Source organism: Trichomonas vaginalis, chromosome I (assembly GCF_026262505.1).
Source record: "Trichomonas vaginalis G3 chromosome I, whole genome shotgun sequence".
NCBI lineage: Eukaryota > Parabasalia > Trichomonadida > Trichomonadidae > Trichomonas > Trichomonas vaginalis.
In genome coordinates this window covers 10,778,705-10,799,979 of record NC_067203.1, presented here as the reverse complement: position 1 = coordinate 10,799,979, position 21,275 = coordinate 10,778,705, and the positions used below count along the sequence as shown (strand labels likewise).

The 21,275-nt window shown below is 33.3% G+C and overlaps 7 protein-coding genes and 1 pseudogene across 8 annotated transcripts, besides 5 other annotated features; 3 read left to right on the top strand and 5 right to left on the bottom strand.

Annotated features, from left to right (window-relative positions):
* Positions 1-4,294: part of a mobile genetic element that runs on past the window's edge.
* Positions 699-1,235, bottom strand: TVAGG3_0965500 (protein of unknown function, DUF4106 family; the record flags this gene model as incomplete). The annotated part of the gene is made up of 1 exon (XM_051253554.1): positions 699-1,235. The coding sequence occupies one exon, from the start codon at positions 1,233-1,235 to the stop codon at positions 699-701; it is 537 nt and encodes a 178-aa protein (XP_051079128.1).
* Positions 2,554-3,180, bottom strand: TVAGG3_0965490 (uncharacterized protein; the record flags this gene model as incomplete). The annotated part of the gene is made up of 1 exon (XM_051253553.1): positions 2,554-3,180. A coding segment is annotated over one exon (627 nt), but the record flags the coding sequence as incomplete, so codon positions are not given.
* TVAGG3_0965480 (protein of unknown function, DUF4106 family) lies at positions 3,255-3,809 on the bottom strand (the record flags this gene model as incomplete). Its single annotated transcript, XM_051253552.1, has 1 exon — positions 3,255-3,809. The coding sequence occupies one exon, from the start codon at positions 3,807-3,809 to the stop codon at positions 3,255-3,257; it is 555 nt and encodes a 184-aa protein (XP_051079126.1).
* Positions 4,295-5,574: 1,280 nt separating the features above from the next.
* Positions 5,575-6,616, bottom strand: TVAGG3_0965460 (annotated as a pseudogene). The gene has a single exon. A coding segment is annotated over exon 1 (1,042 nt).
* A 286-nt stretch (positions 6,617-6,902) lies between these two features.
* Positions 6,903-6,956: a mobile genetic element.
* Positions 6,957-7,065: 109 nt separating this feature from the next.
* Positions 7,066-7,255: a mobile genetic element.
* A 1,190-nt stretch (positions 7,256-8,445) lies between these two features.
* Positions 8,446-9,377: a mobile genetic element.
* A 3,400-nt stretch (positions 9,378-12,777) lies between these two features.
* Positions 12,778-13,211: a mobile genetic element.
* Positions 13,212-13,449: 238 nt separating this feature from the next.
* Positions 13,450-14,956, top strand: TVAGG3_0965410 (nuclear import signal receptor protein; the record flags this gene model as incomplete). The annotated part of the gene is made up of 1 exon (XM_001300667.2): positions 13,477-14,901. One exon carries the CDS (start codon positions 13,477-13,479, stop codon positions 14,899-14,901), a length of 1,425 nt encoding a protein of 474 aa, XP_001300668.1.
* A 420-nt stretch (positions 14,957-15,376) lies between these two features.
* TVAGG3_0965400 (protein ubiquitination) lies at positions 15,377-17,052 on the top strand (the record flags this gene model as incomplete). Its single annotated transcript, XM_001300666.2, has 1 exon — positions 15,828-16,835. The coding sequence occupies one exon, from the start codon at positions 15,828-15,830 to the stop codon at positions 16,833-16,835; it is 1,008 nt and encodes a 335-aa protein (XP_001300667.1).
* Positions 17,053-17,080: 28 nt separating this feature from the next.
* TVAGG3_0965390 (platelet formation protein family) lies at positions 17,081-18,121 on the bottom strand (the record flags this gene model as incomplete). Its single annotated transcript, XM_001300665.2, has 1 exon — positions 17,081-17,713. One exon carries the CDS (start codon positions 17,711-17,713, stop codon positions 17,081-17,083), a length of 633 nt encoding a protein of 210 aa, XP_001300666.1.
* A 1,227-nt stretch (positions 18,122-19,348) lies between these two features.
* TVAGG3_0965380 (ribonuclease inhibitor domain-containing protein) lies at positions 19,349-21,251 on the top strand (the record flags this gene model as incomplete). Its single annotated transcript, XM_001300664.2, has 1 exon — positions 19,986-20,882. One exon carries the CDS (start codon positions 19,986-19,988, stop codon positions 20,880-20,882), a length of 897 nt encoding a protein of 298 aa, XP_001300665.2.
* Positions 21,252-21,275: the final 24 nt, after the last annotated feature.

Below are 21,275 nucleotides of genomic sequence, written 5' to 3'. Positions count from 1 at the left end.
ATTCGAAACTTTCTGCCGTCATTGACAAATACATAGGACATAAAAGTTTTACAGGAACAAAGTTTGCGTCAACTAAGGTTAAGTTTATGTTTGCTAAAGTGTTTGAGTTTACTAAAGCTGAAAACTCTGCATTCGAATGAACAATAGGCAAACCAGCAGAGAATGTGTTGTTTATACGCATAAGTATCTTTTGGTCATAATAGTTTCTGTCGACATTCGAATAACACTTTGAACCTAAGTTTGAAACAATATATAAAATAGGTGTACTTAAAGTCAATGGAATAGACATTCCTTGTATGACACCTTTTCCTGTTATAGGAAACTGTTGGTAGTAAAAACCAGATATAAGTTTTGTATTATAGCTCATATTGTTTATAGTAAACTCAGTCGGACATCCAAACATAATGAAACCTGCTCTAGTTGCAGCACATGTTACACTCGTCCTTAAAGTATTAAATAAGTCAACAAAACCTGTTGGTGGTATATCTGAGTAAGTATCTTCAAAGGAGTATTTTTTACCATTCACAACAATAAAATCTTCTGGTGTCAAAAGAGCAAAACAAGCTTTAGTCGTCATTGTGTTTAAAGTTAGTTTACAATATCGTCCTTGAGGACTTTGTAAGTTTGTTGTTATAGAATTATATGACTCAGGGTTTTTAGTCGTAATAGTATAAACCACTATGTCTTCTGCCATTTACTTAGCAAATAAATTTTAATGAAATGTTGTGGTCGTCAAATATTTTTATAACGTCTGGGAAACTATATTTTAAGTTCAACGTTTCACCTCCTTTCATAACGTATATCTTGTCAATGACATTATATGAAACACCACAGCAACTAACGTCGGGTTCTATTTCTTTGATGTTTATATCGTCTGCCTCTGTCAAAAGTTTCAATAGTTCTTTCAAAACTTCATGAGGTGCAATGACATATGAGTTCACTTTTACAGGGTTGTGTTCGACCAAGTTTAACATTATACCTAAAGCTTGACAAATCTTCTCCTGAGTTTGAAGTTTGTCTTTAAGTTGTTGGTAGTCGTTTCGAATATCTGCAACAGAACTTAAGTCTCTGCTAACTTCAGGATATGTTGGTTGTTCTTTTACAGGAACAATTGTTATACCATCTTCGTCCTCGTATGGTTTCCCCACTTCAACATCTCTTTCTTTGACATTGACAATAACACTTTGACTGTTTGTTTGAGTTGGTGAATTTAACTTCACATCTGCCACCGCCATTAAACCTTTTGAAACATTCACGCTTCTATTTTTCGGAAATGACATTTTACTTAGAATAAAAAGATGGACGTATTTGAGTATCTCTTCGAATTGAAGCAGAACAAAGTTTACACACACAAACAATACAAATACATTGACAGAATAGTTCTTTATACAAACAATGGTAAATGTTATAGAATAGCAGTCTTTGCTGAACCAAAATATTTTCATAAAGCAAAGAAAGTTGGTATAACTGAAATGGTGAAAGTTCTTGAAGCAGACAAAAATATAACAACAAAACTTACAGATATTTCTAAAGGTAAGTTTATAATACAATTTTATGTCAAAACTGGTGTCATAACTATTTACGATGGAGAGAAGTCAGTTCAAGAACAACTTACTGACCTGCTGCCAAAATCTGCTCGATGGAAGCTGTCGTTATGCCAATCTGAGGAGCCCCAGCAGGTTTCATCGAACGAATCTTCAAAAGAGCATCTTCCGTGAAAAGTGCTATTGGTTTTGTAAACTTCTTTGCTCTCAGTTCATATGGACCGTCTCTGTCACCAGTATATTGTATTTGTACAGTACCAACAGTTGAAATACCACCCATAAAGTCTTCTGAGTCAGCAAATGGAATGCCAAGCCAAAAGTTTGAACGGTCTCCATTTGTATATTGAGTTTTTTGACTTCCTGTATGGGTCCATACTTTCACATATGGCATAATAGAACTTTGCATTTCAGGGTTAATGGTTGTTGTGAAGTTGTTGTTAAAGTTCATAGCATCTAATGTCAAGTTGTATGACCTCATATCCTCAACTGTAGAATATTCTTCTCTTGGATAATATTTGCCATCTATGTTTATATGATATTTAATACCGGGGTTGTAGAAACAAGAATAGTCATTTATAGTTCGTCTGAACAGTACAAACATAGTATCTGCGTGTTTCATTGCAGTTGTTAAAGCAATATCTGTTCTTGCACCTGCGGTTCCTGGATTTTGGTTTCCAACTTCACCTGCAAAGTCTTTGACAGATATTTGGTGTATAGGGAACATAAGTGGAACTGCAATATATTTGGCAGCTAAAGCATTTGAAATATCTGGGTCCAACATATAGACTGCAAGTCTGCTTTCTATTCTCTTGCATTCAAACTGTTCGCATGTAAACCTAACTGGGTCCCAAGCAGTTCCAGCAGCATTGAAATAATACTTTACTTCAGTGTTGAGGTTTGAGAAACCAAAGTCTAAGTCAACTTTGTCTTTGCAAAATTCGGCGAATGACGTTTGATTTGCTCCCTTTACGTCTGTAAGAGTGAATGGGTCTTGCGTTGGTGCAATGACTAAGTTATTTTTGCTTGGAGTAAGTTCAATAGAAATTTTTCCTGCCCAGTTTGGCAAGTATCTTAAAAACCTGAAGATGAGGAAAGATGACAAAGGAACTCTAAGTTTCAGTTTTACTTTAGTGACAGCATTTCCATCTGAACCAGAAAGGTTAACATAAACTCCTGGAACGTTAGGGTCAAGTCTTCTTATTTTCTCAATAGTTGCATATTGGTCTGTTTGTTCTCTAGCTTGTGGTTGTACTGAGTTTCTCAAAGCGAACCATTCATAGTTTGCCCATGTTACTGTTTGAACTAAGTCAGAGTTAGAATATATCTTATATCCCATGAAAACTTCTGGAGCATATTGGTATCCGACATAGAAAATTCCATTGCAACCTTTCTTGTCAGACAACTTGGCAGAAGGTTTTATTTCAATGTCTTGTTCCACGTATAAGAATGAGTTGTCAATAGAAATTATATGAAACCTGTCGCAAGCAATATCTACTGTTGTTGAAGAACCTTCTCCAAACTCACCTACATTTCCATAAGAAACAGCAGTTGTATATTCGTAAGTTCCAGGAACTATTTCTGACCTTCTAATGGCATTGTCGCATTCGTTATACCATTCGGAAACATTTCCGTTCATGGCATCCAAAACTGTTGGCGTTATATTCTGAGCGGCGTACATTTCATATGGGTAAAAATATAGAATAGTTGGATTTATGTGTCATAATAGAACCCACTCGGACCAAGCTTTACTTTCTTCCTGACTGAGTTTTTAACTCTTCTTTTTCCTTCATTGCCACTACTTTCACTAGTTGCATCTTCACTACTTTCACTTTGTTCTACTCTTCTCTTCTTCTTTGGTGTCGCTTTTGGTAACTTGCCCTCTGCTTCAAGTTGTTGCATCTTTGCCTCATGTTCACCTAGTATGTTGTAAATTTCCCATGTCCTTTTTGCCTTTGGGCTCTGGTCGCCCATCTCAGGTAACCTATATCCTAGAAAGATTTTGTCATAGTTTGTATTTGAGTCTTCGCGTATTGTTTGCATGACTCTTTCCTGAGTTTCCGGTTCAAGCTCTTCAAACAGAGCTTGTCCATATGGAATAAGCTCGTTTCCAAATATATGTTTTTGTAGCCATTCTGGTTTTCTTTCCATGTTACCAACAATATCTTTTGTGAATGGGAAAGCTTTTACCCAATGTTTCAGTCTTGCGTCATTTATTTCTGTAGTTGGTTTTATTTTGTCAAGGAACATGTTTTTCAATACTAACATTTCATTTGTACTGTCCATTTGAGTTTTCTTAAATATTCATCCCTTCTCGGTTCATTGTCTGCAAAGTAAGTTTTTATGACATTTTGTAAACTTTCGTTTGCAAGGTCATGTACAATAGGTTTCTCCTTCTGTCTCCCTAAACTTTCTTTCTAAACTCTTCACCAAATATACCATCTTTATGGTTCTGTGTAGTTCTTTGAGATAAATGTTCTAGAACGTCAGGTGTTATATTTCCATCAGCCATGTTCATTTCATACTGGTTCAAAATATCTGCATCTTTCAATATCTTTCAATGGCATTAAAGCCGCGCTGAAAATACCAGCTAAATCTGGTTCACCATTGACTTCCATTGCGTCTACAACTTCTTGGAATTGAGGTTGTAAGTTTATGAACCACCTATCCGGGTTAGCTTTATGACCCCATCTCATTGTAGTTCCATAGTCTGCAGAAACAAAAGTAGGTTTGTTTCCATATTGGTTAGGTTCTGAATGAACTTTAAACATGTTTCATTTCTATATGTTTTGTTGAAATTTAACCTTTTATTTTCACCGAGTTCAGCCAAAGATTGAACGTTATATGGTCGTAAGTAAAAAAGATTGTTGTATTTGTGTACATTTTCTTTCAGTACTTCCATTCTATGCTGAATATTTTCATCTGATGTTGGAGTCTTTTTATGTCGGCAAACATTTTTCGATATTCTTCTACCATGTCAGCCGAATTTTTTTTTAGACTCTTGGAAAGATTCCATATTCACCTCATACTCTTGTTGAGGGTCAAGATTTTTCGGCTGTTCCAAATCTTCATCTAGTTCTGTGAAGTTAGTTTCCAAAGGAGGGACTTGTTCGTTTCCTTCAGGCTCTTCTAGCTGTTGTTGCTGAACTATTTCTTCCATGTCTGGTTGTATCTGAACTTCTTCCTGTGGAGTTTCTTGTACCTCATCTGCTGGCATTTCATATATTCCGAGACCGTTTTCAACAAGTTCCCTATTTAAGTCATCCGCATTCATAAGCCTTTGTTCTTTCGTTCCGTCTCTATTTTTTACGCGTTTCATGAAGATAGTGAATCATCATTTATCTCTGACACCAAATATCTCGGAGTAAATTCGTTCATGTCATTTGGATGATTGCTATTAAATCATATCCCTTAGCGAGCTTGTATTTTCCAGGTTTGAATTATATCCCATTTGGTGCTGAACCATAAAGCTAAATAGGTTCGGGTCAGTATTTCCTTCCTTGAACTTTCTAATAGCTTCTTTATATCTGTCACTAAAGTCAAGAGTATCTGGGTAACCATAGTCTTCTTTAAGCATTTTAAGAAATCTTGGTTTCCTTGTTCTCTACTTCTTTTATGTCCTTGCTCTGTTTGTGGTTGTTGTTGTGCAGGGTTTTGAACTGTTGGTTGCTGTGCTGGTTTGTGAGGTGGTTGTTGTGCAGGGTTTTGAACTGTTGGTTGTGGTGCAGTGTTTGAACTGTTGGTTGTTGTGTTGGTTGTTGTGTTGGTTTTGGTGCATGCCTGTGTCTGTGTCCATGTGACGATGTAAATGTTTTAGGTAGTCCTGGTGCAGGTGCTTCTCTTGGAGGGTTTGGTGGTATATAAGTTCCACTAGCTAGTATATAAGTTCCACCAGCTGTATATAAGTTCCACCAGCTGGCACATATGTTCCATCTGCAGCATAATGTCCTACCTGACTTTTCTCGTTCTTAAAGAAAGCATTTACTAGGTCTGTTTTGGTCTGTTGTAACTCTTTTTCTTGACTTTCCACAACAGTTGCTCTAACGGGTCATAGGCACTTTGAACTGCCTGTCTCGTTGCTGCATCTGTTATTTTCGTCATATTTTGTGCTACTTCTTTTAACTCTTTTGTCGAAACCTTCAGACTTCAGTTTCTTTCCAGATGAGAAGTCGTTCACTTGTTTCACCTTACTATGAAGAGCTTCGAAGGCGTTCTTAAAGTCAGCATTTGTTAAAGCTTCATTTGAACTGTCTTCATCCGCTTGTATTTTTGTCCTTATTGACCCTATAAGCTGGGCTGCTTTAGCGTTGGCTTGGGCATCTAACCAGTCATTGTTAGCTTTTATATATTCTGCGCTTTTCATTGCCTTTTGCATGGCTGCGTCGTTATTTTTACTTTCTTGTGCTAAGTTTTCATACTGTACGGTTTGGTTTTGCAACTGTAAAAGTTTTTCTGCCTTTACATTTGCTTCAACTTCTTTTTTATACTCATCGCTATCCATATATGTCTTCATGGCTTTTTGTTTTATCTCTTCATCTTTCAGTACTTATATTGAGTAGTATGGTTTTCAAATTTATAACATCTTGTTCCATTTTTTGCTACTTCTGCTGCTTTTTCTGACACTTTTTCGCATATTCCTCTGTACTTAGTTCTTTCAGTTGTTCTTTCTTTCTTCTTTTTCTCTACGTTTAACTCATTTAGTTTCTTTGTGTGTCTGTCATATTCTAGTTCTTTTCGTTTTCACTTATTTGTTTCTGTATGTCTATGTTTGACTTTTTGACATCTGTTATTTGATTTTTGAGTGAACTCAAATTCATTTGACTTTGAGGGTTATAAGCTGTTCCGTCTGCAGCTCCACCATAGCCTGCCATTTTCGCTAAAAGTGCCGCTCTTAAACCTCCACTCTGTGCACCAATAACTCGGTTTAAAAGCATAGGGTTGCTTGACATTTGTTGCAACATAGTGGGGTCATTCATCATTTGTTGTTGCAACTGTTGTTGTGGTGTCAGTTTTACTATTGGATGTTTCAATGCTCTCTTCCTCTTACGTATATTCTTACGTAGCTTACGTGGCATTTTAAGTGAAGTTAAAAACGGTTTTTGACAGATGTTTATATGACACTTTTTGTTCAGCACAAAAAACTACTCGGTCAAAGTGTTGTCAGTTTTGTAAAATAACCGTCCTATCTCATTCTATAAGGGGAAAAAGGCTTCTCAAAGTTTACTTCCTTGGAACGCCTGTAACTTTTCCTGTAGCGACGATAGACCCTTACTTGTCCGGACAAAGTTATACTAAACATCTTCAGGGCTAGAGGGCACGAAGTGCCTGGAGGCCCCACTACCTTTTTTTTTTTTTTTTTTTTTTTTTAACTACTATATTTTTATTCTTATGACTAAAAAATAATATATTATTTAAGGGTGCACCCGTATGTACGTTTATTTGAGAGGAGGAGGATTACCCTCTCAATTTTGAGGGATTCGTTAGTTTATTTTCTCGATGAATATGCAATAAAATTGATTTTTACCTAGGGCTGTACAAGATTTAAAAAAACATTGCCGGGTTACCGTAGAGGCCTAAAAAAATCGCGCCTCGGCGGCAAGCCGCCTCGGCATTAAGAATGCGCATCTAAATTTTTATATGTCCTTCTTTCTTTTATTTTCCCCCTTTCTTTTCTTTTTCTTTTTTTCCCCTCCTCTTGCTCTCATTACCTTTTTTTCCTTTTCTCATCATTTTTCAAAATTTTAAATTTTTATCAAAAATCTTGCCTATAAAAGCAGACTATGGAACCTTTTAATGCCTCTTAATCAATATTATACAGCATAAAGCATATTAAATGAAAGTAATTACGTATAAATTATTTATTATCTTATTTATTAATTCTTTAGCATGTATTGTTTAATATTAACTTTTCTGTACATTAAATATGATATCTCCAAAGTATGAATGCCTTGTAACGAAACGAAAACTTAATTTTATGTTGAATATTTGTCACAAACATTAGATTATTAAAATATATGTTGGATATCCCTTAGTATGAGACTTCATGACTCTTGTAGTCTAACGTGAGCTTTGGATTGCAAGCTCTGTGGTTAACGAACATAAATTAATTGTTAAAGTTTTCAAAATTTTTCATCGTTTCTATCAGCATCTATTTTTCCTTTAAAATAATATATTTGTATGAATACAATATTTAGTAATTTTTTATTTCCCATAATTTCATTCAAAATTTCAGAAAAAATTAATTTCTATTCAATATTATTTCAGCTTCAAAACACTTCATTCTTATAGATGTTGATTCACTAAAGTGTGATACTCAATGTCTTATTTCAATGAAAATTGTTCTGCAAATTTATTTCACTTTTGACCTCACTTTTTCCGTAATTCAATTTTTTACTTTTAATATTTTAGATCTTCATAATATCATTTGAAAATTAACCATATAAAAAAATCAAGTTAACAATTCACTTTTTCCGTAATTCAAAAATCAAAAATATAAATAATATATCTTTTTATCAAATATTATTATTATATTCTATGAAAATGAGGTCCGGAAATTTTGCGGATTCCCGTAACTCAATTTTACGGAAAAAGTGCAGTAAACTATTCAAATACGGAAAAATTGGTGTAAACTAATGATTTTACGGTAAAATCACGGAAAAGTCCCGGAAAGAATATATGTGCCTATATGAAATTATACAAAAATGAATCAAACGCATTTTAAAAGATTGTTCTTGTATTATAAATGCTATTCGCAGATTTATTAGTTGAAGAAAATTACCAAATTTTTGCCGATTTACAAAAAATGATTTACAAAGCATATTTTTATAAGGCTTTAAAAATCTTTAAAATGTGACCGGTGACGAAATCCATGGTAACCAACCGCGGTTCCCGTTTGGAATGCCATATTTTTACCTTATCAATATACTTCATATAATATACACATGTTCATGTAAAAACTTTTTCCAAAATCCTCAGGAATTAAGGGATTTTTGAATTTTAAGAATTTTTTTTGAATTTTTTTCGAAAAAAAAATATTTTCAGAACAGCCTTAACGGCTAAGATTTAGGAACAATGTTAAGTATCAAAAAGAAAGGAGGTCTGATATAGACAACATATATCGTTGAAGGTTGAAAAAATCTCTAATATTTGAGCCCAAAATTTCAAATTTTAATTTTTTGAAAAAAGAGGCCACCCGTATGTACGTTTATTTGAGAGGAGGAGGATATATTTTGAAAGGGTGAAACATTATGAATATGTTAATTATATAATAATATGTATTATTATAAAAAAGAAAAATAAAGCACGTTAAATTTTTTCTTTCTTGATTTTTTACAAAATCTACTTAGAATTATGCAAAATATGAATAAATAATTATAATTTCAAGTTAAATTTTAATTTTGATAAATAATTTAAATTTCAAAATATCAAGTTCAGTTCGACTATGTATGTAGTAATTCCTCAATAAAGTGCCAAAACCCTATTAAAATATATGAACATTTTCAACATTTTAATGTTTTTATTTAAAAATTTGATGGAATATGAGCTTCAAACAATTATTATGTAAATAAAAATAATTAAATATATGTATTTATTCGTATTACAACCGTAGTAAGTCGATTCTTCCTTTCTTCTACTGAGTTTTGAATTTGATTTCGAATTGTAAAGAGATTCAAAGGGAAAATACTAGCGGAGAAAAACTACCTCCATGAAAGGGTCATAATGGAGTCAAGTTGTATTTTTTGATATTTTTTGCTTTTCGAGCCTAAATAGGTAGCCAAGATAATGCCTAAAAATAAGGTTCTAAATTCTGAAGTTTACATGATCCTCTCGTGTGCAAACTTAACAATATAAAATAAAAAAAGTATTTCTTTTAGAACCTTTATATTTTGAAATCGGTTTAGTTCAGAGGCAACATTCGATATGAAAGTTTCCTCTGTCGAGAAACTTCCTCACACCTCAAGAGATGCGAAGAACTTTTGACAGGCAAAGTGCAATATTGATAGGTGATTGCACTTTGCCTGTCACATACATCTCGACAGAGGCAACATTCGATATGAAAGTTTCCTCTGTCGAGAAACTTCCTCACACCTCAAGAGATGCGAAGAACTTTTGACAGGCAAAGTGCAATATTGATAGGTGATTGCACTTTGCCTGTCACATACATCTCGACAGAGGCAACATTCGATATGAAAGTTTCCTCTGTCGAGAAACTTCCTCACACCTCAAGAGATGCGAAGAACTTTTGACAGGCAAAGTGCAATATTGATAGGTGATTGCACTTTGCCTGTCACATACATCTCGACAGAGGCAACATTCGATATGAAAGTTTCCTCTGTCGAGAAACTTCCTCACACCTCAAGAGATGCGAAGAACTTTTGACAGGCAAAGTGCAATATTGATAGGTGATTGCACTTTGCCTGTCACATACATCTCGACAGAGGCAACATTCGATATGAAAGTTTCCTCTGTCGAGAAACTTCCTCACACCTCAAGAGATGCGAAGAACTTTTGACAGGCAAAGTGCAATATTGATAGGTGATTGCACTTTGCCTGTCACATACATCTCGACAGAGGCAACATTCGATATGAAAGTTTCCTCTGTCGAGAAACTTCCTCACACCTCAAGAGATGCGAAGAACTTTTGACAGGCAAAGTGCAATATTGATAGGTGATTGCACTTTGCCTGTCACATACATCTCGACAGAGGCAACATTCGATATGAAAGTTTCCTCTGTCGAGAAACTTCCTCACACCTCAAGAGATGCGAAGAACTTTTGACAGGCAAAGTGCAATATTGATAGGTGATTGCACTTTGCCTGTCACATACATCTCGACAGAGGCAACATTCGATATGAAAGTTTCCTCTGTCGAGAAACTTCCTCACACCTCAAGAGATGCGAAGAACTTTTGACAGGCAAAGTGCAATATTGATAGGTGATTGCACTTTGCCTGTCACATACATCTCGACAGAGGCAACATTCGATATGAAAGTTTCCTCTGTCGAGAAACTTCCTCACACCTCAAGAGATGCGAAGAACTTTTGACAGGCAAAGTGCAATATTGATAGGTGATTGCACTTTGCCTGTCACATACATCTCGACAGAGGCAACATTCGATATGAAAGTTTCCTCTGTCGAGAAACTTCCTCACACCTCAAGAGATGCGAAGAACTTTTGACAGGCAAAGTGCAATATTGATAGGTGATTGCACTTTGCCTGTCACATACATCTCGACAGAGGCAACATTCGATATGAAAGTTTCCTCTGTCGAGAAACTTCCTCACACCTCAAGAGATGCGAAGAACTTTTGACAGGCAAAGTGCAATATTGATAGGTGATTGCACTTTGCCTGTCACATACATCTCGACAGAGGCAACATTCGATATGAAAGTTTCCTCTGTCGAGAAACTTCCTCACACCTCAAGAGATGCGAAGAACTTTTGACAGGCAAAGTGCAATATTGATAGGTGATTGCACTTTGCCTGTCACATACATCTCGACAGAGGCAACATTCGATATGAAAGTTTCCTCTGTCGAGAAACTTCCTCACACCTCAAGAGATGCGAAGAACTTTTGACAGGCAAAGTGCAATATTGATAGGTGATTGCACTTTGCCTGTCACATACATCTCGACAGAGGCAACATTCGATATGAAAGTTTCCTCTGTCGAGAAACTTCCTCACACCTCAAGAGATGCGAAGAACTTTTGACAGGCAAAGTGCAATATTGATAGGTGATTGCACTTTGCCTGTCACATACATCTCGACAGAGGCAACATTCGATATGAAAGTTTCCTCTGTCGAGAAACTTCCTCACACCTCAAGAGATGCGAAGAACTTTTGACAGGCAAAGTGCAATATTGATAGGTGATTGCACTTTGCCTGTCACATACATCTCGACAGAGGCAACATTCGATATGAAAGTTTCCTCTGTCGAGAAACTTCCTCACACCTCAAGAGATGCGAAGAACTTTTGACAGGCAAAGTGCAATATTGATAGGTGATTGCACTTTGCCTGTCACATACATCTCGACAGAGGCAACATTCGATATGAAAGTTTCCTCTGTCGAGAAACTTCCTCACACCTCAAGAGATGCGAAGAACTTTTGACAGGCAAAGTGCAATATTGATAGGTGATTGCACTTTGCCTGTCACATACATCTCGACAGAGGCAACATTCGATATGAAAGTTTCCTCTGTCGAGAAACTTCCTCACACCTCAAGAGATGCGAAGAACTTTTGACAGGCAAAGTGCAATATTGATAGGTGATTGCACTTTGCCTGTCACATACATCTCGACAGAGGCAACATTCGATATGAAAGTTTCCTCTGTCGAGAAACTTCCTCACACCTCAAGAGATGCGAAGAACTTTTGACAGGCAAAGTGCAATATTGATAGGTGATTGCACTTTGCCTGTCACATACATCTCGACAGAGGCAACATTCGATATGAAAGTTTCCTCTGTCGAGAAACTTCCTCACACCTCAAGAGATGCGAAGAACTTTTGACAGGCAAAGTGCAATATTGATAGGTGATTGCACTTTGCCTGTCACATACATCTCGACAGAGGCAACATTCGATATGAAAGTTTCCTCTGTCGAGAAACTTCCTCACACCTCAAGAGATGCGAAGAACTTTTGACAGGCAAAGTGCAATATTGATAGGTGATTGCACTTTGCCTGTCACATACATCTCGACAGAGGCAACATTCGATATGAAAGTTTCCTCTGTCGAGAAACTTCCTCACACCTCAAGAGATGCGAAGAACTTTTGACAGGCAAAGTGCAATATTGATAGGTGATTGCACTTTGCCTGTCACATACATCTCGACAGAGGCAACATTCGATATGAAAGTTTCCTCTGTCGAGAAACTTCCTCGAAACTCAAATTTTTCTTTAGAACTACAATATCTTAACAATTAGCTCATCAAAACATAACCTATAAACTTTAATTTTTACTTTTGTTTTTTTCAATATATGAACTAAATTTTTTTTTTCAAATTACTCCCACACGGGGAAAACTATTTTAACTCAGATGTTGCCACCCTCTTCATCATTGCATTAACAAGTGCTTTGACTTAGAGGTTGCCAGCCTCTTCATCATTGCATTAACAAGTGCTTTGACTTAGAGGTTGCCAGCCTCTTCATCATTGCATTAACAGGTGCTTTGACTTAGAGGTTGCCAGCCTCTTCATCATTGTAAAAATGTATTACCGCTTTTTTTTTAATTCAATCGTAACATCTCAATTATCCCGCCAAAAATTATTGGGTCTAAATTGGTTTTTATTATTATTATTTTCAGAAACAAACTAACTTGTTTTTTAGGAATTTATCATTCATAAAGTCTTTATGATATATTTTCAACTTATAATGAATATGAAATTATAATTGTTATTTTGAAAAAAAAATATTCATGATCAATTCATGATTTAACCAGTTCCTTCAAATTAGGAGAGCATATTCAAATATAATCGCTCATTAAAATCAATTTTTATGTTTTTTTTAAATCGAAATTATCTCATCATAAACCATGCAAACTGACTATTTGTTCTTATCACCATGTTACCAATATCAGAATTGTCTTTACAGCCAAAATTTCGCTCGATAAAAGTCCATCCAATAGTGAGATAATTGAGCAACGAACATTTTTCCATATCACAAAAACCTCCGCCCAAATGATTCAATCAATTTCATATAAAATAGCTTTAACAAATTGAGAACCGCTGATTTGTAAACCACACAAATTTTAGATAAATGATAAATAAATCTTCACAGCCCAAATTCCGATATTACCATGTAATGATGATTATTAATATATTAGCAAAAATTAATATTAACGTAAACGAAACTCTCTGAAAATTTGAGAAAATATATGGCCATGGTTTTTCTGTTGATTTTAAAAGTCTTTTTCAAGGCTTAAGGGCGACGTATTCTGGAATGGATGTCGGACATCTTGCTAATACTGGAGTCAATTTAACAGGTTATGCTGATCAAATCAACATAGAAAGAAAGAAATTCACTATCAACTACCGTAAAGAGAAATTTTTCCAAAATGTCATACATATGAAACGCAATCTTGCTGAATTGAAACCGAAAGTATTAACCAATGATTCGAATCTTGAAGCATTAAAGCCTGAATCATTGTCAGATGCCTTCCAAGCCCAAACAGAAGAAGCGATTCATCAGTTTTTATCAATATTCTTAAACGTTGCACAGTCAAGTTTGAATGATGTCAAAAGAGTAGTATGTACAGATCAATTTATTGATGGCTTATCTTCTTTATACAATCTCACTTTTTCAGATTCAACAATGTTTGAGATATACGAAGTTACATCCATCACTTTCAACAACTGCAGGAACATGCAGAAGCTCGTAGACTCTGATATAATTGGAACTTTGACTGGTCAATTATACGAACAAAATCCGAACTTGATATACAAGCAGATAGAACTTATTAGCTCCATTGCCATGTCCAGCGACTATGCACGCGATGCTTTACTATGTTTTGGAGTCCATAATATCATGGTCGACATTTTTAACTCTTCAGAAGAATCAGATTTGAAGACACTTAGCTGCAAATGTATCTACGCACTGTTCCAGGCCAACGGCAAAGTAGATACTTGCATTATCCAAGAATTTATTCCTTCTATCGTAGAAATGTTCTCAACAGCTGAAAATCCTCAGCTCGAAGCACTTTTTGGCACATTGATAGAGATGACAAACCAAGATCCTGAAGCCGTTTTTACCATCTACAATTTAAACGCATTTCCAGCCATTGTTCAAGCAATTTCTAGTCCAGATCTTACCAATGTCGCTCTCAGCCTCTGCGGCAATTTAACAGTCAGCCAACCTGTGCAAATTCTTAACCTTATTGAACTTGGCCTGAAGGAGCAATTATTTGCACAGTTAGATGGCGAATATGCTCCATTATCACTTTGGGTCCTCTCCAACATGATCGAATGTTGTCCAAATGAAATTTTGTCAACATTTACACCCGAAATGATTCTTAGTATCATAAAGAACGCAAATGAAGGATCATCAGAGTTCAAACAAGAGGCAACATTCCTTGTTAGCTCACTTGTTCTCTTCTCCACCCTCGATATGAGATTCTATTGCCAACAAGACGTAATTGACCTCTTAACTGAAATGCTCGGATGCGGCATCTACTACGTAACAATCAGATGCATCGACGCTCTTATAAAGATCATTGATTTCTGTAACAAAGAAGGAACAACAGACGAAATCGAGTGCATGCTCAAATCATGCGACTTCTGCGACAGAATTGACGATCTAACTGACTGCCAGAATGATGAGATTCAAAAGAGACTCGCAATCCTTCAGAAAACTGCTGATTTTTGTTAATATTATTTTTTTTTATATTATTATCATAATAAACCATGTTAATTACTTTTCATTGTTTGAAAGCAATTAGTCTATATTATTTATTATATCATCTTTTGTGATCCTCAGTTTCTAATTTCAATGAATTGCTGTATCCACACTGCTAAGTTGTAAGTTCTGGAGGCATAATAGAGAAATTAATTTTCTGAATTTGAATGCATGCCATTATTGAATATACGTAACATATATGATTATCAATTAAATATATTAAAAGTATGGATTGAGTTAGATTGACTCTGTTTAAATAAAAGGTTCTATGATCAGTAATGCTATGTTTCTGGCTTTAATGAAAATGGCACCCTGATTTTGGGCATGCATAACGACAAAAAATATTTATAAAATAATTATAATTCAAAAGCCATGATAGAGATAGTTATATATATCGAACCATTAATATCCCTTGCATGTCACTTTTTAGATGATGGAAAAAATAATTAAATGCTGGAAAAATTTCATTTTACTTGATGAGCCAATTTGATCCAATCGACTATTTTGAATTGGTTGAGACATGTAATGGATATATTGACTCAATGAGAGCATTGTACCAGCTTAAAACTGTAAAGGAAGAAGAAATAAATTCTATTTACGAACTTATTAAAGTTAATTTGCTCGAAACAAAGTTGTCACAGCAAATTGTATTCTTGAAACTATTTGGAAAATAAGCATGTATAATAACCGCTTTTTGAATTCATATTGGATATTATTCAAAAAGATATTTGAAGAATATCGACAAGAAATTAGCAAAATACCAGGATTTTATGTCTATTTCATTTACAAAGAGTATAGGATTATTATAGATGAATCAGATAAAAAGGAACTCAAAAAATATAAATATGAAAATATTTCCTTAGAAGTTTTTGAAAAAAAAAACATTTTGCAGGGCAATAATGGACAATGATATAAAATCATTGACAGTATTAACTATCACTGGCGATTTTGATCAAAAAGAGCAACCAAAAATATGTCGTGATCTTTTTATAGATCCTCCTCGTTCATATCTTGAATTATGCTGCTATTATGGTTCAGTTGATTGTTTTAAGTTTTTAAGATCTGAATACAACTCAGAAATATCAAAAATGTGCTTGGTATATTCATTTTACAGTGGAAATCCTGATATTATAAATGAATGCTTAAAAGAATGCACTCCTACAAATAATTGTATGAGGTATGCAATTATATCACATAACATCGATTTTATTACTTTTTTGATGAATGAATTCCAATTAAGAATTGATATTGATGCCTGTAAATCATTTCAAAATCTTCCAGCAAAGTTCATTTATTTCATTAAAAATAATAATATTAACAAATTTTTTAAATCATTTATTAAATCATTTGATATTCAAATCCCTGAACTCTATGAATATCTCATTACGCATGGTGCAGATGTCAATGCAGAAGATTCTTATGGAAATCCAGCCCTCATCATTGCAATTAAATCTGGTAATGCTGATATCGTAAAAGTCCTTCTTTCGCATGGTGCAGATGTCAATTCAAAAGATTATCATTGGGATTCAGCTCTCATCATTGCAATCAAATCTGGTAATGCTGATATCGTAAAAGTCCTTCTTTCGCATGGTGCAGATGTCAATTCAAAAGATTATCATTGGGATTCAGCTCTCATCATTGCAATCAAATCTGGTAATGCTGATATCGTAAAAGTCCTTCTTTCGCATGGTGCAGATGTCAATTCAAAAGATTGTCATTGGGATTCAGCTCTCATCATTGCAATCAAATCTAGTAATGCTGATATCGTAAAAGTCCTTCTTTCGCATGGTGCAGATATTAATGCAAGACATCATAGTGGACTTCCTGCTCTTGAGTTTGCCAAACAAAATCATCAATTTGAAATCGAAAATCATTTACTATCATTTGGGGCAAAAATCAAAAAATGATATCTCTATAATCTATTTTATATTTCAATAATCACGGTCTATTTAAATAGAATATTGAATTTCAACAAAGTTGATACTATTAAGACGTAATAATTAAGTCTATAAAAATCACATTTATTTACCTTTTGAAACTCAGAAGTGTAATACTTATAGATAAAATAAATAAAAAGTTAACAAACAAATAAAGTTTAATATATAATATCTATAACAAACAAACAAAAATAAAATATCATAATAAAATGTTATTAATCAAATGAATTAGATTTCGTATTTAGTGCATATTTCATTGTGTTGAATATAGTGAAGGATGAATCGTTTGAATCATATGCATAAATAGCTTGTTTCGAACTGTCCATAACTAAATGAACAATTGTATAAAGTGGAAAGCGAGAGAAGTTGTATAAAACTTTTGAAATAATTGATAAATTGAAAAGAACTAAATAACGAAGCGTAGACATATTGATGTCATATTTATGGATATGAGTCATAATATATGAAACAATGTCAATAGTGAGCGAATACATTTTATACTCCGAATCAACAATAAGACAATCAATGATTTCCTTGAATTTATCTGGTTGGTTTTGGAATATTAGGATGTAACTACCAATAAATTCGGAGATATTAATATAATTAGTGTTAAAATGGTAACTTGGTAAGAAACCTTTGTTGTCATATGAAAAATTTTCAAATAAAATGCTCCCAACATTAGCATACATAGACATGAGTGGAGCAACACTAGATTGGTAGAATGTGTTCTCGTTTGAAACAATGAGTGAGTCCATATAATGTTCTGAGATATCCCAGATGCGTGATAATGTCTTGTAATACTTATTTTGGAATAATGGTAATGATTCAATCTCATAAGGTTCTGCCATTGAAAAGAAATTTGCAATTTCTGGGGAAAAACAATTTTATAATCAAAAATAAAAGGTCATTGTACGCATTATATGTGTTTAACAGATAATATTGTGCCTAAAAATGATGATATAGAGATCTGTTCGAAGTAAGTTGTGTTTGAAAACAAAGAACTACGATTTTAGGAGACATTTTATCAGTAAAATATATATTATAGCATAAGATTACTATAAATATTAATGCGTCTATGGGGTAGAGACAGTACTGATTGATAGAACTCTTGAGAGAAAAAAAAGTAAAATCAATTTCTGGATGTTTAATATGGAAATAAAGATGGATTTCGTAGAAAATCATCAATATTCTTTAGTCACTAATATATCATTGTTTCAGACTAATAACATGGAAAAATTCTGTTTCGATGATAAGATAAAACAGAAACAATATACTAAGCTGCCACTTTTTAGGTATAAAAATGAGTTCCATCTTTGATGGAAATATGCTTACGATATAAACGGTCATACAGGGTGTTGAATAGAATCTTTGTTGCACAAATTATTTGAGAAGCAAACATTTAAGTAATACTCTACATCGAATGGTATTTCTGATTTAATTCTTTTTTTATTTTCCCCTAAAAATCGTTAGTTTGTTCTCTAAGTGAATTTAACCATTTCGATATTATTTAAATTGAGAAACTATGATAAAGCTCAAACCTCTATATATTCATTTTGTTAAATTGAAAGAATTCAATTTTCAGATATAAGTTATCGAACATGAAATTAATTATGTATTTATCTAATCAATTTTGCTATTTTGATAAATATTTATATTTCAAATCACTTTAAAAATTGTGAGCAAAACTTCTTTTCATTAATCGATTATAGTTCCATTATTAATAATTATTACAAATAGGACATATATTTCGATTTTTAAATTTAAATCATTTAATTTTGCAAATTACCTCAGACTTTTCAGAGGATTGAGTGGCAACTCAATCCTCTGAAATAGTCTGTGGTAATTTTTAGTCTCTACACTATTTCAATATAAGCTCCATTTTTAAACAGTTTTTAAAAATCGAGCATTGAAGAGTGTGATGAGACTTAAAAATCATAGCAATTTGAACGAAGATTGCATAAAGCCAAATTTAAGAGATTTTCCTTGATCGTTTGCACGTTAAATTTTCTGAAAATTCGAATGTTTGAAATTTTTTTGAAGTTTATTAAGAATGGTTGTTGAATAAGACATATTTTATGCAGATATATTCATAGCTAATTTACATACTCCCATTGAACGAATCACACTCTATCCACCATCATCCCATCTGACTTAAAACATACATTCCTTTTAATCGTCACTTCTCAGCTCCTATACACCATCGAATAAATTTAAATGACAAAATCACTCATTTGACTTAGTTAAATCTTCTTCATCATTCCTTCTTGTTTCACTTTTTGCGTATTCCAATTTCCAACTTCAAAAAATAACATCTTTACAAATTAAGATTTTCGTTTTCCATTTCTTTTTAATTTTTATAAGACAATTCTCCATTATGAATAATCTACCTCTGAAAAATTTTCACTTTGAAAATTAAAATCAAGTATTTAAATTGATATTTTTGAATTATATATAAATAATACATAAATAATATATTTTATATTGTTTTGTTTTCTACTTTCAGAAAGTTCTAGTTCTCAAAATTTTTATTATCGAGACGATAAAGAGGAAGTTCTTATTGCATGTGATTATAGATCAAGTGGTGATATTGTAATCCCTAAGACTGTCAAAGAAATATCTGATGAAGAAATACCACTTCCATTCGCTAATTGTCAAAATGACATCACATCAATTAGTTTCGAAGAAGAGAGTGAACTTATCAGTATATGTAATAACAGCTTTTATCAAACAGCTATTAAATTTGCAAATCTCAGTCATTGTAATAAACTTCAATTTCTCAATGGATCAATATTTGAACAATGTCGTAACTTGGAAACAGTTTTTCTTCCTCAAAATATATTAAGTATCGGAATTAATTGCTTTTATGTTACGGCTCTCCAATCAATCAATTTCCCAGAAAAATTAACATATATCGAAGACTATGCATTTAGTAGTTGTAAGATAAAAAACATCAATTTCCCAGAAAAATTAACATACATTGGAGATGGTGCTTTTTCTAATAGTGGACTTACAAATATTATCATTCCAAAAAATGTAACATACTTAGGAAATTATTCATTTGTAGGATATCCAATAACAAATTTCCAAATCTTAAGTAACATTACATATATTGGAGATGGTATGTTTTCTGGTGGTTCATTCATAAACTTCACAATTCCAGATAAAATCACATATATTGGCAATAATGCATTTGCACGGTGTAGATCATTAACAAACTTCATATTTCCAGATAAAATCACATATATCAGAAATAATACATTTGAACAATGCACATCATTAACAAACATCATTATTCTCGGTAAATCTGTTTCAATCGGATATCGAGCATTTTATTCATGCACAAGTTTAACAAATTTTACCACCTTAGGAAGCATATCATATCTTGGGAGAGAATCATTTTCATTTTGTGGACTCACAAATTTCACAATATTAGTGAATGCATTAATTATAGAAATGGATGCATTTTCGGATTTGCCAAACTTAACAAGTATTACATTTATAGGGAGCATAAATTCTATTAATAATTATGCATTTCATCATTGTACATCACTAACAAATGTTACAATCATAGGAAGTGTTACTTCTATTGGAAAAGAAGCATTTTCTTGGTTTACATCTTTAACAAATATTGCAATCACAGGAAATGTAAATTCTATTGGAGATCGTGCATTTTATAATTCTACAGAACTAACAAATGTTACAATCACAGGAAGTATAACATCTATTGGAAAAGAAGCATTTAGCCTATGCATTTCATTAAAAGAAATCGCAATCAAAGGTAATTCACTAACTATCGGCGATAATGGGTTTTATTTATGCATTAACTTAACAAGTATCACATTTTCTGGTAGTTTAAGATATATTGGATGGAATGAATTTGGTGATTGTCCATTTTTAACAAATATTACATTTCCAAGCAGCACCAATTCATTTTCATATGGTTATGAATTATTTATAAAAGATGCTACTCTGGATGAATATCCAATAAGTTTTTTTTTACCTGGATCCAATATTTAACATTTTCATTCCAGGAAAATTTTTTGTTGACACAGATCATGAATTTGAGGTTACTCGCACAAGTCATTTGTATGTTACTCGTAGAACAGTTTTATCAAATTCAACTAAAATATTTTTTTGGACCGAAAAGAGTTTATGTTCACTATGATAATAAAACAGGAATTTATGATCAAACAACGATTGATGTTCTTCAATACATCTCTATTGAAAACATCAATATTCCTCTGTTGATGCCAGAAACAGCAAATTTCTATCTCTTTTATAAATTTAAATACATCCAACTCTCATTTGTTACTATTTGTCTTAACACACGTCCAGTTTCTTGAATAAAATTTTAATTTCTATTTCTATACAATAATAAGATATGAATATTTTCAAACAATAACAGTAAAA